The following is an 18,906-nucleotide window of genomic DNA, read 5'->3' on the forward strand; positions in this document are numbered from 1 at the left end:
AATGGAGAGAAACATGCACTAGTAGAGAATGCACTATCATGCTATGAAATAGATGCCATATTGCTAATGTTTAAATTTGAGTGAGAAATTCCATCTAGTAAGCTTTTGGGGTGGAGGAGGATAATCACAGAATCTCCCTGTGCCACATTATCCCTCAGTTTAAAACATGACTAATGCTTGCTTTCTTTTTCCCTATATCTGCTGAGCCTTTGCTGACCATGTACCTGAATAGTACAGAAGAGACCTCACAGTTCAGGTTAATCTGTAAAGAGTAATAAACGATAACTTCATTAAGTAAAAGAACGTTTATACAACAGAAACAAAACGAAGAGTGCATTTTGTTTCTGTTGTATGGAAGATTTTGCTTCTGTTGCAAAGAAGAAAATGTTAGCTTCCACATAAATCAGCTGTTGTGTCATTACAAGTGGCAGGAGTGAGACTCAGAAAGGACTGCATTATGTCAAAATAGGTGAAACAACAAATATCCCAGTGAAATGTCCCATGGCTGTAAGAATCTTTGGGACAGAAGATATTCTATGTTCCTTTCTGTTCCAAATCTGTTTTTATTGCTTTATTATGTGCTCAGAGAGCTCAGAGAGAAAAAAACATTTATTTTTTTATCTGCTAAAAATAACTTTTTTTCAAACACAAGTAGTTTGTTTTGGTAAGAATTACACCATGAAAATCCTAATAGACTGTTTTCTGTAAAAAAATATATATATATATATATATATATATTAAAAGATAATTTCATAATCATTGTATTTTACCTGGGAAGTTTTTGATGGAAGTTGAAATCAGTTACAAGATAGCTAGAAATTCTTATAAATAATGTATCTTGAGTAAGTTGTTCAACTGACAGTTGACAGACTATTTTAAGATAGCATGATGACTGTGTGTGTAGGGTGGGAGAGCATAAGGGTGGATGCAGATCGGGGTGAAGAAGCTGTATCCCAAGCTCTTAACTGTTCCTATCAGAGTGACAGTTCTAAAAATTTCAATACATTAAGATGCATTTGCTCCACTGAGTCCACCATTCTCTCTGGCAGTGCAACAAGATTTTGCATTTTATAACATTTTAGAAAATTGCTGTTCAGTCTTCCATTTCTACATGAAGTTCCCATTGTTGTTTGAATTGTAGAAGATACATTTCTTGGTCCTCTGTTGCTTCATCAGATACCTGTTTCTCATATAGTCTGGACAAAATTCCCTCTTTGTCAGGATCCTCACACTGAAATACAGCTTCACATGCCTCATTTTCAATGTTGGACAAAGTAGGAATGTATAGCCTTCCAGTGTGAGGATCCCAATCTACTAATACGGTCTGTTCGTTCTCTTTCTCTGTGTTCTTTGGTGCAGCTGAATCCTGGAGACTCTGTGCTGTTGTTTCCAGCGGAGGATAGGAAGTCTGCCCAGATTTTTCAGAATCCAAATCCACCAAATTGATACATGCCTCACCCAGCAATTTATCTGCTGCAGGAACCATCTTCAAATTAAGTTCCTCTAGTTTCTGTCCTAAACAATGATCTGCTGCCCTCACCTCAAGTTGGGGGCAATATGGCTGCCCTATTTTAATATTATCCAAGCCCCCCACCAGATGTGGCTCACCTAGCAGTTCCATAGGGGCAGAAGACTTCTCTTTCAAATGGAATTCCATTAGTTTCTGAGTGGGACTGAAGTCTTCAGCCCTTACATCAAGTTCATACTCTATATTTCTTTGATTTTTTTGGCTTAAAGTATTCTTAATTACAGTCTGGCCATAAGATGGCCAGTTCCTAGTTTGGTCCCCTTTTGAGAAAATATCCACTTCATGTGAAATATCAAGCAACTGTTTTGTTTCCAGCACTTCTTCCAGAGGCAAATTCTTCCCTTCAGTGCCATTGTAAACAGTACAATAATGCAGACTTCTCCCTTTTGACAGATGAATAGATTCCCGAGATGGCTTGTACTCATCCACATTAATAGTGATAAGGTTGACCACTATTTTTTCACAAGGTATAAAAACGCTTTCCTTGCATTTATCACTATAGTGCCATACCTGGAAAGCAAAAACATTTTGATTTGAACAAAGCATAATACAAACACCATCTTGCTACTTCTTACAGTGTTATCTACTTTTAAAATATAAGGCTGGGTTATACCTTTTTAAGAGTCAATGTTTAAATTTAAGGGAAAAAGGAAGTTCCTCATATATACTTCCAGGAGTGTCAATACGCACCACTTCTTCTTATTCTATTTTAAGTAAAAACATATTATGACCAGCTCTAATTTCCCTTTTCTCACCTTCTTCATGTCAAAGTAATAGTTAGAACAATTTTGCCAAATTTTGCAGATGTTTCCACCAGTACAAACTCAAGTGGCTTCAGAGAAAGTATCACAGTTGTCCTTGGGTCACAGATTACAGCACCTATTCCTTTCTATTTAAAGAGTGAAGAGGAATTGTAGTCAAAACCACATCCCACAAGTAGAGAGTCAGCTACCATGTTATGGTATCGCTCACAAAGGGTTAAATATTAACAGGTTTCCTTTCAAAGAGGAAGCTATACATTAAGGTTGAAATGCAGTGTATGGAGTCTGCACTGTGGATTCTGTCATAGGCTGCATTTGTGACTCTAGGATAAATTACCTAGTTAATCAATAGGAATTTCTCTGAAATGAATAATATTCCTGACAGAAATAAATATTGTATGAGCAATTACTAAAATAAAATGCAATATATACATAAACAACAATCAGAAGCTGCACTTAGTATTCTATTCAAGCTTGAAAATACTTACGACCACAAATCTATATACCAAGTAGCCTGAAAGGTCTCCCAGGTTAGATGTGCTGGACCAAAGCAACTTGCTTATTCCAATTCCATTTGGCCACAGTGGCTAGTCATGTGGAAGAGTTTGCAGGTTGGGAAAAAGTGACTATCATTGAAATATCAGATTTATATTAAATTGTTACTTAAATCCAGTAGTTGAGAAATAAAATTGAAACTTTTAATGTGGTCGTAAAAAAGCTCAATGAACATAATAAAAATATATTGATAATACAGTTAAAAGAGAAAAGACTCTTGGAGTCGGAATTTATTCTGCTGTTGAGTGGGAGTTTTTCAAAATTGCCTTTTATCTTTTCCGACTACAAAGACCTCTGCCCTGCTAGCTCTCAAAGAGAGACCATGCCATCTCCCCCTACTATCCGCTGTGCCCCAGTATAAAGCTGGCTTCTTGTCAGGTGCAGAAAGTGTCTCAGTCCATGTCTGAACACAGTGCAGCAGTAGCTGCTCTACACCTTGCTTTTACATTCTCCATGAAGCATTCAATCCTTAATTAACATTTCTTGCATCACCTCTGCACTTTTATAGATTTTTTTTGGTTAGAGCAGCATGTTAAAAGCAACTCCCTTATGTCTACCACCCCACACTCTTGTGCAGACTGGATTAACATCAGTGTTCATTCATTATTGTAATTGCATATCTGTGCTTGAGCAAGTGGTTTAGAGATAGCTGTGTGAAAGCTCTGCTGGGCTAATGAGCTGGAAACAACATTTCTTAGACTCCATTTATCTTTCTAGAAGATCATAGATAATCTTAATGAACTTTATGGAACAGCTCTAAGATTACTTATGAACATTTTTATGTAGAAATTGTCTTTGGACTATCTCAGTTGGTTAGAGTGTGGTGCTAATAATGTCAAGGTTGAGGGTTCAATCCCCATATGGGCCACTCGTTTGAGGGTTAGACTAGATGATCTCCAGAAGTCCCTTCCAATCTTACCAATTCTATGATTCTATCTAAATAACAAAATGTGTTTGCTGGTACATTTTTGGGTCTTAGGAAATAGTGTGCAGTATTTCTTGAAATCCAAATTAAATAATCTGTGAGATGCACATATACTAGAACCTTCACAAAGATAATTAAATGGTCAAATCTGGTAATATCTAGTAATAACCCACAGAAACATCAGTATCTGACTTTGGTGCTTGTGCACTCCTTAATTATCTTTCTTTTTGTTTCTAAATTCAACCATTAATAATTTGTATTCATTGAATCTCTCCTGTGTTTTTTTCCGGGTAAATTTAGAAAGTGTTGACTTCCTCATGGAACGTGCTGCAGTGCACCTCAAATCTTGCCTAGAGCAACAACTCTTCCCATTGGAACAGCTCTGTTCTGACCCTTGTCAGCTCTGGTTATCTCTTTAGGAATATAGGCTGTATTCCTATTACACAAGTTGCTAACTGAGTTGCAGTTGAGTTATCCCTCTGTTTTTCTTGTATTTAACAYTTCTCATGTGATGCTTGTTTCTTGATCTGAGTGGCAATTACAGTTCTTATTTTTTATTTGTGCATGATGTTCAGCCTTTGTGTTATCTATGGTTTCCTCCCTGCTGACTCAGAGCCCCAGAGAATACACAGCTCTACTGTGAGTGCCAAGGTTGGCAACATCATTAGCAACACAAAATACTTACCAGGTTTGTTGGATGTTTCTGCTTGCTGACATGAATATACCTGTGCACCCAATAGCATGCCATTGAAATAAAAAGGACAACCAGAATGATAGGCAGAATATATCCAAATAGGACTGTTACAGTCTGATCTGCAGTTTTTTCTGTTAAAAAACCCAAAAGTTTTATTTATTTGCCCATTAATGTGGTAACTTTTAAAATATATTCACATAGTAATATAAGCATTCATCACATTGCCTTTTAGCTATGGGATACCAATGTTTCAGATAAACAAGGAATTTGAGGCAATTAAAATGCTGACATTTGAGCTAGAGGACAATTTTTTATTACTGTAATTCTAAAAAGAAGTAACAACTCTTAAGTTCCTCTCTCAGCCTCTCCTGTTCATAACTTCTCCCTGCTCCAAATGACCCACCTCTGCCACTCCCAAATCTCATGCTGGGGAAAAGAAATGTTCTCCATTCACTAAGACTTAAAGAACTCAAATCTTTTTCTTCAGAGGTACAGTCAGCTAGGGCCTACCGACTAGAAGATATTTTTCAAGTGAAGGATTTTTTTTCATCAGTACAAATGCAGAGAAGGGAGGAAATAATATTAGCTTTTCAGTCTCGGAATGGACACATTAAGAACTTTCAAACTCGGTCATCAAGACTTTTTCAAAGTTGGATCTTATTTCCATAATTTGTCAGCCTACACATACCTTTCAAAGTAGCAATGCAATATTCTTTGGAAAACCCACTATTTAAAAGCGGCGTGGTGACATGTATCTGTGCACTGACACAGTAAGCTGTTCCAGGTTCTAACCAAGGCACAACCAAGGTGTTGTTGCTGATGGAGAACCACCACTAGAAGACATAAAAAAGATTCTTCCTTTTAGCTCCTCACTTCACAGAAAGATAAAGAATTTTTGTAAACAAAATTTTTGTAAACAAAACAAACACAAGATTTTTCTGGAAAGTGTAATGGTACTGCAAGGACTGCTAGCTGCATCTTTTTTTTCTGAATGAAATCAAAACTGAAGTTATTTATTAGGTCACATCTTCAACAACGTTCTGCTACAGCTACTAAACAATTTCATGCTTGTTATAAAGGAGAACCATGGGCCATTACTAGCCACATACTTGTGCTGATATAATAAAGATAAAGCATTACTCTAGCCCCCTGCTGAAGCCTAGACCAATAAAAGGCACTGGTAAAGACAGGAGCCTTAGGATAACGGATACAGCTATACAGACCTTGGAGTCCAAAGTAATTGTTCTATGTAAAATATTCTTATTAAAAAACAAACAAACAAAAAGCCCTTAAAACCTTTTGTACACTTTTAATTGCTAATCTTGTCATTTAAATATCCCCTTTGATGGAAGGGGACCTTTTTGGTGTAAAGATCCTGTTTCTTGAGAATGTGTCTAGGGGGAGAGAAACAGAAGACTGAATTCTTCCTCACCTCCAATGTTTATGCTGGAAACTACTCCTTGATATGGAATATAAATTCGAAAAGACAAATGAATGAAGACACTCAAGTGCAGTGGTAAAAGATGCAGTTTGCAAGTACTGCTACCAGACTGACTGGCTGGGGAGCAGTTTTGCTGAAGACCACCTGGGGACAGGCACCATGCTGCACGTAAGCCAGCAGTGTGCCCTGGCAACAAACAGCATCCTTGGCTGTATTAATGAAAAAGATAGTAGATAAGCACTCATTAGATCATATCTAGAGCACCACACCCAATTTTAGGCCCCCAGTATAGAAGTACATGGGCAAATTTGTGAGGGTTTAGCAGAGGGCGACCAAGATGGCCAGGGGCTGAAGCACTTGCCCAGAGAGAAGTGGCTGAGGGATTTGGGCTTGTTCATACTGGAAATGGCTGTGGAGGGCACCTCACAGCAGCCACCTAGGACCTACACGGAGGTCATAAAAAACATGGAATGCTTTCTCCCCATGATGACGGTCAAGCAGTGTTGTGCAGCCTCCATCCTTGGAGGTTTTGAAGACCTGACTAGACAAAACCCTGAATGAACAAGTCTAAGYTTTGAGTAGAAGGCTGAAGTAGAGTTTGCCTGAGGCCACCCTTCCAACCTGAATGATCCTACAATTCCTCTCATCCTATGAATCTTATTTCAATTACTTCTACTGCAGACAAAGCACATTCCAATAAGTGCAGAACACAGATTTAATAGGTACAGTTCTACAGCCTTTTCAAAGCTTACCCGTTTCTTTGTTTTTTTGTTGAGGACAGACACATTGTATTGCAGGCCAGGATATACCTGAGCCAGAGATATGGATTCTCCCTCGGGATTTCTCTTCCATTTCTCAGGAGCAGTCAGAATGATTGAAATAGATTTATCCGTAGAAGATATGCTTACCATGGGTGGATCAATTTTAGCTGGAAAAATAAGCATTTCTATAAAGCCATTTCATGCAGCAGAGGCACATTTATTTGACTATGAAGTTTCTTAAAGTGGCTGATATTACATTTTGTAATATTCTTGAGAATTTAAGTAGGACTTTGAACAATTCATTCATATTAGTAGAAAATTATTTTCCACATAACTAAGAAAACCTTTACATTGAGAATGTGAAGGTTGATTTGGAATTTTACTTAGGAATTCTTATGACTTAGCAGAATATACAACTTTGCAGCTCAATTTGCTAAAATAAGATAAATTACCAGTGTGTTCCTGGATTATCTGGCACTGCTGAGAGATATTGTGTTATGGAGTATGATTACTGCTTGGTTTAATATAGCCTTTTAAAATTGGAGTTCTTTTTACAATGGCTGTGCCACAGCTATTTTTTCCTTCTTGAGTGAAGGTTTATCAAAGTATTCAGTATACATAAGCTAGTTTCAAATATATGAATTTAATATACATATTCAAATTCTAGTAAGATTATTTCAACTACTGCTGTCAACAGCATAAACCTCAAACAAAAAATTCTAACCTCTCACTATCATATGTTGTAAAGGCACACACACGCTGGGCACATAGTATTAATCAAGGCTATAAACATCTGGCTTTGTCATTAGCTTTCCTTACTATCTGTGAGAGGGTTGAATCGTGTAGTTTCTATCCAGTCAGAGCACATTCCATGTAGGAAGGCTTTAACACTCGCATAGTATTGTTCTTCGTAGTCAGATGTTTCACTGGAGAGGTCACACCATGTTCTACTGATATTCCTGCATTCTGATTTTTTAATCCATTTGCCAACACCRTATCTATATTGAAAAAGAAAGAGAAAAGAGCTGTAAAAAAACCCCATCACCATGATATATTAGTCATCTGATAATCTACATACAGAAATTGATACTAGAGCTGAGAAAATAGTTTCCCCGCTCTGCAGAAATTTGCAGTTTCAAGGAATTCCCAATTCCAGCYGAGATAAAACACAAGATTTTCCCAAGTTTTCAATTAAAAAAACCACCCCAAAACAGAATAAGCCCTCTCCAGAAGAGGCAATAGGGAACTAACTAGAATGCAAGAGATACTAATATAAGTCCCGTTTTGCCTGCACAGACCAGGAATCTCTGTTCAGTCTCCACATTTTCAGTTTAAACCCTATGCATAGGAGAAGAAAGTTGGGTCTATTTGCTATCATTTTTGTTTCACGTGACTATTTATATAAAGTCAAAGAGTTCTATCAAGAGTTGACTAGCCAAAATGGCCAGTGGTTCTGTTTGGTGTGTGAAGACAGATGCTCAGGGGTCTCCAAAATATCTATATAGGAGACTACTTATCTCTGACTTTTAAGCTGTCAATTACTTCTCTCCTTGCCCAAAACAAAGACTCCATCTGGGATACAATAAACTTCAAAACTCTTCATGTTGAAGCAGAGGCATACCTATGYTACCTACAAAGCTTCTCTACTGATGAATTGTTATATTCTACTAGAAGAAATCACGGCTTTGTGGGAAAATTTCTGCCTGGTTTTGCTCAGAAGTTCCTGTTCCTCCAATTCACGATGTACTGAAAAGAATTCCCATTTGGCTGCTTATTAAAAGGCAGCTTCTATGTTTTTCCAGTATAATATCACTCACCAGCACTTTCTACCTAGCTCCAGACCTTGCTCTTCTGAGCAAGTAGCCATATGAATACAGAAATGCAAAAGATGGCTGTAACTATGACTACACAATCTTGTGATCAGCTGACCCTGCAGAGGTAGTGCAGCCAACTCTCTCTGAGTATTTTATCTTCTGTCCAATTAWTCTTTATTCTATTATTATTGAGCAATTTCTCCTTTTTAATGAAGATAGAATATGCCACTTCTCTGTCAGGCAAAAGAGGGTGCAGTCTTTGGTCGCAGAAGCAACTCCTTGCTTTTTTTCGTAACCAGTACAAATTGTAGGAAACTTCTGGAGATTCAAATTGATTTTAGTGTCACGAAAAAATTACCAGACTGAGGGAAGGATATATAGCAGAGAATAAGACTGAGGGCATTATATCCTCAATAACAACAGTACTGCACCTTTTTATAAGCTAAATTCCATGTACTGCCCTTCAGAACAACCAAGTACTCTCTCGTATAAATAAAAGAAATAGATTTTGGTCCTAACCCAAATTCCTTGATATCCTACCAATCATTAGGTGCAACCATTTAAAATGTAAGGGTTCTGATCACTTTTCTTTGTTTCCTGCAATAGTTCGCAATTTCAGTGGATTTACTTCCAAATTGGAGGAATCTATGGGATCAGAAGAGATCTGTGGGTGTTGAGTCTGTTAGAAAAGACCCATGAAACATTAGTTGCTGTTAATACTCCATTAAATACTACATCCCCAGATTCATTTAGACGTATATATAACGCAACTGAGACTCCAATCCACAGCACAATCCTCCTTCATTACTTTGTCTCATTTCTCTGGAACATGTCTGAAAGCTTTCATGTTGCATCTTATGTTCCTTTCATAAAAAGGAAGACTTCTTACACACTTTTAATAGGGTCTGAAGTAAGCAGTAAAAGTTAAAAAAATATATTGCTTGGATCTTCTAACCCACATTTTAGTCTTCCTTCCGGCACTTTTTACCAGTCCTATCTTGCATAAATATTTTTTTTTATTTTAAAAATCTAAAATAAAAATGAGTGAGGGATAAAACCAACAAGCCAACTTACACTGAATACTTCACCTTGTAGAGTACTCCATCTCCTGTGCCTTCTGGTGCTGACCAGTGTAGGACATTCTTCATATTTATAGATTCAAAATGGACATTCCTAGGGTTAGGCAAAGAACAATACAATTTTCCTAGGAAAGGATATAAGAACAGAACAATATACACTAAGAATTAGCAAATATATACGCTTCCAAATAAGGAAAAAAAATAGAATCATAGAATTGGTAAGTTTGGAAGGGACCTCTGGAGACCATCTACTCCAACCCCAAACGAGTGGCCCACACAGGGATCAAACCCATGACCTTGGCATTATTAGCACCATGCTCTAACCAACTGAGCTAAACCTGACCCCATACTTATTTTTAAGCATGTAATAAAATGCTAAAAGCTGTCTTCCCCTCCACAAAGAGCACAATGTTGTTGGGCAGGGAAATTCAGCAAGTTCAAAACAATGTTCCTAGCTAGTTTAGCCCAAGGTCTCTGCAGATAAGATTTTTTGTCTGCAGTAAAAATGCTTTTCTATATGAGAGACATTGGCATGGAATCATCCAGAGACTGGATGCTAAAACTAGATGAGTTTGGTGTAAAAACACTTTAAAATTTTTGAGGGTAACTAGGTAGCTGCACAATTTAAGACTCAACAGTTTACAATATCCAAGAATTCTTGCTGTATTTGAGTGTCCATCACTGGCCATCAAACGAATCCAACCAGGTATTTTAAAAGTAGACTCAACATATCTTTTAAAGCACTGCTCTATAACCAGAAGTAAAATTTCACATTGGAAGATCTGACTAGATGATCACAATAACCTTAAAGCTATCATTTATCATCTACATTTATTTTCCAGAATGGCAAAATTTAATACCTACTCCTAGGTCACTCATTGGAATTATTGTTCATTGCACCAACCTCTGAAATAAATAAGTGAACAAGTCTGGGATCTAAGAACCCAGTTCCATGTGCTACCAATACACACATCTAACACTACAAATTGAAGGGAGATGCTCATGTGGCTAAATAGCTTGCAAAATGGAGGTCCCTGTGCCCAGGGACAGAATCTCTACTCAATCTTGAGCACCTCCTGCTATGAAGATGGTGCTGATAGGAGTTGGTATTGACCAGCTGCCCCTAAAGTCAGCCCTGAAACAGTTGCTGCTGTGAAAGAGCTTCTTGTGAACGGCCATGAGAGCGAGCCTCATGGGGAAGAGAAAAAGTGAATCCGTGGTCTTTCAGGATTTTTCAAAACCCTTTAAGCTCTTCCCCCAAGGATGTAATTCTAGTTCTTTTTTAAAGATAACAATAAAAAACAAGAAGAGGGAAATAAAATGTATTACAGTGAACAGTGGGAACTGAACTGAATGAATAGTCCTTGACCTTTGTTACTTCCTTAAGCAGTCCTTAAGATTTTTAATAGCATATTTCACTATTACTTAAGTGTTCATTCTCCTGAAGATGGTAATATATAATTGCTTCTGTAAATAAAAGACACTATTGTCCTGATCAACTTGCTGACTTCTGTCTTTGAACCATATAGTAAAAGCTTTTATTGAACACTCTCTTCAGTCTGCTTGTTAAAACAATCTCCAGTTCTGTAGAGACCAACTACTTCAAAATGTCTTGTAGACACTGTGGGGTTTTCAAGCCTCTAGCTATACATTAACATTCAAAAATTGTGGTATATGTCTGTATCTGTAACTTCTTATCATTAAGCTGTGTAGGAAGCTGTATTTCTAGCACTTAACTAGTATTCAGTGATTTTCAGATATTTTTCTATTTGGAAAACAATCCAAATCAGGTAGAGTTCTTCRGGTGAGCTTACTTATTTCCAGAGAGTATGTAGCAAGTCCTGTTTCCTTGAATGCCTGGACACAGAATGGTCCAGGGACTGTCATCTTGCAGAGGCKCAAACTATGGGCTCAGTTATTAAATTAAAATGTTTCAGGATGCTAGAGCATGTGAAAGCAGCAGGAAAAGCTCTCCAGAAAAGTTTCCAGTCTCCTTTGCTCTAGCACTTGCCTCCAAGTCAAATATAGAGTGAGATTAGAAAATAGAGGGTTTTACTTTCCTCCAAAATAAACATCCTCTACAATTCCTCTGCTTTAAATGAAGCTAATCCAAATGTAAAGACAAAACATCCTGAGAGAGCTAACAAAACAGCTGAAAACTGGCAAGATATGTTCAGTAAAACAGAGAAGTTCCTAAAACACTAATGTACATGCCACTGAGAAGAACAAACCAAAACATAAAACATAGATTGCAAAAAATCCATGTATCAAATTTCATTCTTGCCATTGGACTGTATCCTTGCACTGAAGTATCTGAGGCTACAGGATACTCATCACCTGTATAGTCAATAAACAGCAACAAGAGATTAAAAAAATTAGAAGTCACCACAATCCTGTCTAAGCCCTTAAAACAGCAACTGGACAATCAGTGTAGAAAGAGAAGGAGGGACTGGAATGCAAAGCAACCTTCTGTTGTAGTGTCCAAATAAGAGGAAACACAATGTAGGTATTTTCTCACAGTGCTAGAAGTAAAAGCCATGAAAGCTTCTCACCAGAAAATAATGAGGAAAAACTAAAAAGCCTGACAAGGAAAGAGTTAAGAATAATCATTTCCTTGTAAGAATACAAGGAAAGAGTTAAGAGTTGAGAATAAGCCTGACAAGGAAATAATTAAGGAAAGAGTCCAGATGAGAATATAGTATGTACTGAAAGGTCAAAAAACCTTTGGAGGAAAGATTAAGAAAATCCCAACCTTTATACAGCAGCAGATTTATCTCCAGCAACCTGGGCTCCCTGTGAACCAGGCATCTAGTTTACACTAGTCACAAACAGCAGAAGATAACCTCTCCCACAGGCTGACTCATCTCTCCAGTTAGGATGGAACAAACCGGATGTGTCTCTCTCCTTCCAGTATAAATGACAGTCAAGTCAGCTAGCCTTGATGTCTGTCTGCTTCCTAGTCAGCTAAAGTTATTGGAGATGCACCTTGTCCCGAAGGGGGTGGAGAGGAAACAGTAAGTCTTCATATAACAAGAATAATCTGTCCTCCATGAATAAGGAAAAGGGAAAGGACTTCAGTTTCTGGAAGAATGACAGCACTAGAAATGCTTCCATGCCTTACAGGAAGGAGAATGACACGTGAAAATAAATTATCTGAGAGAGCTGATGGAAGTTTTTAAGGGCAGATTAGAAAATACATCTGCCAGGAATGATACTAACTTTGTTGATTCTGCTAGGGTAAGAAGATGRATTGATGACCTCTTAAGGTCACTTCTGCCCCCATTCAATAGGACTTCTTTGACTAATATTGATAAATTTGGCTTTGCACTATGTAGTAATATTTGGCAGGTGCACTGCTTAATCTGGTACAGGAGAGCTAAAAACATCCCTAACAGCTCACTTTTTAGGCCATTGTCTTAAAAATATTTTTAAAAATCTGTACTGCTTATTGGGCTAATACACAGTCACTGAATTGTACTGGATGGAAGCAGCTAACTCATCACAGACAAGAGAAATTACTTCATTGGTTTTCTGAATGGTTTTTGTTTGCCTGTACCTTTTGATGTTTCTCCATCCTTGCATAAAAACATTTATATTTCTTGAGCACATTTGTAAACTTCCTTAAAGGAGGAGTTGTGTATTTATTATATTTTGCTATTTTTTAAACTAATAGCATATAAAGGTATTTTTGTTATTTTTTTTTTAATTTCCCCCCTGTCAGTGTGGTTTCTGATGTGGTAAATGAAATTTCAAAACAGAAGCATTGACTACAGCAGATGAGCCAATCTCAGCAAACAGAACCCACAGAACCATATCTTTTCAAGATCTAAAGCATTACAACACCAAGTTTGTTCTTATCTGCCCTGAGTTCAGTGTGACTTGGAAGACAGACGGAGTGAGACTGTTAACTTTCCATTAACTTTAAGAGCAGAGATTTGGTTTCCATTTTTTGGTCTTGCCCCTTTAGTACAAATTTTTGTTTGCCCTTAGAACAAACCATATAATTCTTTTATTCTTCAATTACTCATCTGCAGAAGAGGAATAAAACTACTGCAATTCACCTTCTACAAGAAGAGTTAACTCTAAACTCTTTCATATCTATATATTGCTCAACAGTATTTGGAGACATGCATAGAAAATAAAACTTACATGTAGCATGTGTGTTCAATGGTCACTAGTTAGTGAAGAGGTATGTGCATTTACTTGCTTGTGTCATTATCTTGTCTTTAAACATAATATATCCAATTTTATTCTGATTTTATTTCTCTCCATTAATCAGGTTTAATGGCATGGGTGTCACAGAGTATTTTCAGTTTACACTGGCCTACATGAGAGCAGAAGTCTATCATACATTTGGCTTTGCTAGGTTCAGTCTGTCTCAGAGGCAGTGCCTGCAATGGCTGTCATCACTTTCCAGTAAAACGAAGTCACTTCCTCAATTTATTTCTTGCATGGAGAAATCTGGAGCCCTTATTACCGTCTTTTGAATCGCTGTAAATCAAACCTTGGGCAATAACATTCTTTACATCTCCATGATGCTTTGCACACCTGAACTGGAAAGAAAGTAATAMTATAGGTTTTTTATCTTCATCATCACAATGAGTAGCGAAGCTCTAATCTTAGAAGAAGCAACTGCAAGACTTTACAAATTAGATACAACTTAGCTTWAACACATCTTAACATGTGAGCAAAAAAACCTCACTGACGTCAGTAAGATTATTCACATGCGTAGAAGACTGCTTTGCTGGTACTTCATCTACTTTCTATGAAAGAGCCTTTTTGGTTTAAAAAGGTGGTCAGTTTTAATTGCATAAAGCTCAGTGCGTATATGTGCCTTCCTCAAGTCAGTGCTTCTCAAAACAGTTTTGATTTCAGTGATATCTGTCTACACACATTCATACATCCACACAGGCGGTACTAAACATTCACTTTTGGCTATTCTGTAACTCATTCCCTTTCTGTAGTCTTCTTGTTCAGTCTTGGGTGACTTTCATCAAATTATTGTAAAATCTTTCTTGTTTGTTCTGCACTGCTGCTTTTATTTCCTTTAAGGAATTCTTACTCTCCTGCCTTACTCTAACACATCTCCTAAAATGGTTATGTGGTTTGAAATGAAAAATATTAAAACCCACAGCTATGTATAACATAAGAATGGTAATACTGGGTCAGACCAAATGTCCATTTAGCTTAATGCTGAGTAGTATTCACTAGCAGATGGTTGAGATTGTCTTTTCTGGTATATCTGCAGTCTTTGGCAAGCTGATACTGGCCATGCAGGAACGTGAGGGCGCACGTGAAATGGTAAACAGCAGAACTGAGCCAAAACTGGAGATCAAAAATTACAGAGAGGAAGGGAAACCCTGCAAAGCCAGGAATACACGTTAGCAAATGTCATTACCTGGTATTAGTCATTTAGCAATAATTTAAGATTTTTTTTTTCCTGAACAGAGTGAGTTTGAAAGTCTTACTCTGTGCTGATTTCTTAAACTCCTTTCCTCTTTTCTGGGATTCAACAGACCAGATAACTAGGAGAAAGGCAAATAAGACATGTTATAACCTAGCCACCTTTTATCCTGGTATGTTGCTAGAGCCCTAGGATGGTAGGGTATTAAGCTAGGCTAGTGAAACCGCTTTACTTCAGCAGTGCTGGTGAGAATGTGGTGAGGAGTACAGAGGTGATTTCCTGTTTTAGTCACAACAGTGCCTGACACATAACCACAAAGCAAACTATTGCCCTCCTAAAAGTGGAGCCAGTCACTTGCATCAGACTTTTCATTAGGGGCACAGGGGAAATGGGAGAAAAACACAGGTACAGAAACAGAGTCATAAGACTAAATGAAAATGAAGAGGTGCAGCAGACAGAAAAGCACAAGTCATAAGAGAAGAGGTGGGGAACGTGAGAGAATAAAAAGACTTGGACATGTTGGTTCCATTTTTAATGAAAATAAGTGTGGTTGTCATTGGAAGCAGGGAAATGAGAGGTCACTTGGGGAAAGAATAAGAGTTGTAGGAATACAGCCTTACAAATCCACACCAACATATGGGAGAAACACAGAAGGTAGACTGAAGGTGTAAGCTTGCCCTGATGCACTCTTCTCTGTCTAAAGTCTCACGTTTATCTATCCAAATCAAGCCTTAACTTATAAAAACAGCCTTGCAGAGGATATTAGTCAAAAATCATTTCAGAGGCTTGAGTGGGTCCATTAGTGGGTCCATCACTCCATAGTCAGAAAAGATAAGAAAGTCTTCCCAGTCCATTGAAGGTTTGCTGGAAGGCAGATGGAGATTGCTGTGGCAGCTGATGACTACTCCATTTTGCTAGTTGGTAAGATAGAAATGAAATAAATTGTATTTTCTTCCCATAACTTTGAAGGTTTGCAAGTGCAAGAGTAAAGCTGCTTCTACCTATCCTTCCTCCACTGGAAAAACACTTCCTTGATGCACTCCAAGAGGAAAAAGCTATTGTAGTTACAATATCTGTCAATTTTGAGCAATGACATCATCAATGTTGGCCTGAAACAACCTGAGTGAAGTTCAAGAGGTGTTCTGTAAAATTATTTGCAACCTCTTCAAGAAGATTCCGAGTGATAATCTAATCAAAGGCGAATTTTTTTTTTAACAAATAAAAATAATTTAACTTGACATTTTGTAGTTTGGAATACAAACCCACGTATGTTTTGACAAAAAAAATTAAAGGCCTATGGCATATTAAATTTGTTTTTCAAATACTCAAGGGTTAAATAAACTTTCTTTTTGAAATGAAAGAGCATGAAAACAGATCCCGTCTGACAGCTCTCAGCTGAATTCTGACACACCATGTTTTGGACCAATTCCTAAGCCACAAATTACATATATATATGTGTGTATATATATGTGTATATATATATACACACACACATTTTACACATAGACTAAGCAAATATGAGCTTTGGCTTGCCTCATTTAGCACTGGTTAATATCTGTTAGGCAATTAGAACTGATAACATTGTATTTATTGCCTAAAGGGTATTGCTCCTTGCTCCCTGACCTATTAATGACTTGCCTGGACAAGAGATTTTGTTTCTCCTGGAATCCAACCTAATTGCTTAAGTGACACATCYTATTCTGAGTCCACATTTTCCTCTGGGCATGAGATTGAATATGAGGTGACTGGAAGATGAGGCCTTGCCTTCATTTTTGAGGGAAAGCCAATCCTCGAAAGATGCAAGTTGAACATATTTTTCTAAACCAGAGACTTGGGAGGTAGGACTAATACACCTTGCAGGCTTGCCATACCTTGATTGGGCTGACAGGGTCATACTGCCACCCAAGTCTGAAAGATAATAAATGGTCTATTTCCACCTCCAGCCAATGGCAAGATAATATTACAAGAGGTTGCAACCCCATCCCTCATGTCCATCCCTCACAGCTCCATACTCTGTCTCATAGGTATCTACAGATGTTCCTCAGTTTTAGCAGCGTAATAGTAGGCAGTGCAGCACAGAGCCAGGCATGCCTTTGCAGAGTTACATAGCTGCATGGGCACCTCCTATTACCTCCCTGAGACCTTGCCTCATGCCAAACCACACACGTGGGCCACAGCTCACCTCCTCCTCCTACGCTTTGGGAAATCTCCTCCGAGAAAAAAGCTCTCCTCCCCTGCTCCACCTGCTCCGTTTCCAACCTGCAAAGCTGGAAAGTATTGGAACAAGCTCTTCATTAGAGCACTGGATTTGAGTTCACTTTGTAGGATGCCCAGCACCATTCTGAGTTTGCTCTTTGCACAGTGTCAGAGATGTGCTGGGAACACCATGGCAGACTTGAAGTAGCCTGCTCGGGATTTCTTCTGCTGCTTGAAGTACTCAGAGTTATTTTTTCCTCCTCGTGCACCGTATTTATACTTGTTTCTTGAGAACCTGGACATCAGTGCAAATCAGCCCTAAATGGACAGCCCTCTGCTACCCTCAGYGTTCAGTTCGTCCAGACCTATTGATTAGGAAGTGGTTGCTGAAATGGCAGGAGGGATATGTGTGGGAAAAACTGAGAAGCCCCAAACAAAGGGAGGCTAAAGCCTCACGTTGGACAATTGCATGTAGTGAGCTCACAAGCAGTGAAGGTATGCTAAAGTACCTGTACATTTCTGTTAGTCTCCTGTGAGGTATGGTCTGGCATGTTTTGAGGCACCATATGACTGTTCAGAGTACTCCCATAGTAATTTCAGATGTGAACTAGTCAGCATCTAATAATAGTTACAGTATTATTTTTAGTCTCTTTCCTGTACTTCACAAGTACTTTTTTTTTGTTAAAACCACCAGTCATGATTTTTAGACACATTTACCCAGCCTATAGATTTGAATTGCTTTTTTTCCTGTACAGAGCAAGTCATTTAGCACAGTCATCTACTTCTTTTACATATAAGTTACTAAGGATTACCTCAGAAATGCTATTAAAGAGGTAACATACCTAGTTGGATATGAGGGACAGTGCTCTATTGCTGAAGTTGAAAGAAACAGTATACACATTTTGATGTTCTCTGTAGAAACCTGATCATCCACTATACTGATGTTTAAATTTAGAAGTTAACTCTGTCATGTTTGAGATACTGCAAGCTGATTTAGATTTGAAAAGCTGAATAGCTCTATTTTAGTATCTGTTTGCTACCTTCTTATAATGTGAAAAAACACCATCAGCAATTACTTGTGCCTCAGCCTTCTCAGAACTGCCAGTTTCTAGTGTTTGTAAGCCACTTCCTGTACCTTTACTTTTGACTATGGTGCATCCAAAKACCAAGATATTTATGCACCTTCAGAAAAGATAAGGAAAGCCAAGAGCATAGAAATCTTGTGCAAACCACTGGCAATAATAAATACTAGCTTCACCGCCCCCTCCAGCTCTAGGAAGCTTTTGAGAAACTAATAGGAAATAAATTATCCTCTTTCATCTAAGAGCTGTAATAATCATTTATGTTTTTCTGAATGAAGTGCAATTAAGATCAAATACATTAATCTTGGTAACAGCATATAAGGTCCTTTCACCTGAAGCAACATTCTTCTACCCTCTCTTCGGTCACATTCCTATTCTCTTCACAAAAAAAAGAAAGTGGAAAACTGAAGGTTGAAAAATAACTTAGTTATCAGGTGAGATTTACCTTAGGATGCTGGGGAATAAAGAAAGGAAGAAAGGACTACTGCCTTCCTCTGGTCCTTTAATTCAGCTTAAAATACTATTGTGGTAGCCAGGCAGACAGGAAAAGAATGGATGAATACATTCCTCTTCAGACATCTATTTTCTAAAAGAAAAATAAGCTATAGCCAATTTAATCTCTTCATATATCTTCTGTCCTATACCTTGTTTACTTTTTTTTTTTTT

General features: G+C 37.8%; 1 protein-coding gene across 1 annotated transcript in view; it reads right to left on the minus strand.

Moving 5' to 3' along the window:
• Positions 1–1,004: 1,004 nt before the first annotated feature.
• Positions 1,005–18,906, minus strand: part of IL20RA (interleukin 20 receptor subunit alpha) — a 22,159-nt gene continuing 4,257 nt past the window's right edge. The window contains exons 3-8 of the mRNA XM_085313104.1: positions 9,554–9,683; positions 7,485–7,663; positions 6,657–6,832; positions 5,152–5,296; positions 4,455–4,594; positions 1,005–2,038 (exon numbers count right to left, since the gene is read on the minus strand). Of these exons, the coding sequence (XP_085169230.1) occupies positions 1,094–2,038; positions 4,455–4,594; positions 5,152–5,296; positions 6,657–6,832; positions 7,485–7,663; positions 9,554–9,683 (1,715 nt within the window). The 3' untranslated portion in view covers positions 1,005–1,093. The remainder of the gene's footprint in view (positions 2,039–4,454; positions 4,595–5,151; positions 5,297–6,656; positions 6,833–7,484; positions 7,664–9,553; positions 9,684–18,906) is intronic.

Source organism: Rhea americana, unplaced genomic scaffold (assembly GCF_003343005.1).
Source record: "Rhea americana isolate MKP2758 unplaced genomic scaffold, rheAme1 scaffold_377, whole genome shotgun sequence".
NCBI lineage: Eukaryota > Metazoa > Chordata > Aves > Rheiformes > Rheidae > Rhea > Rhea americana.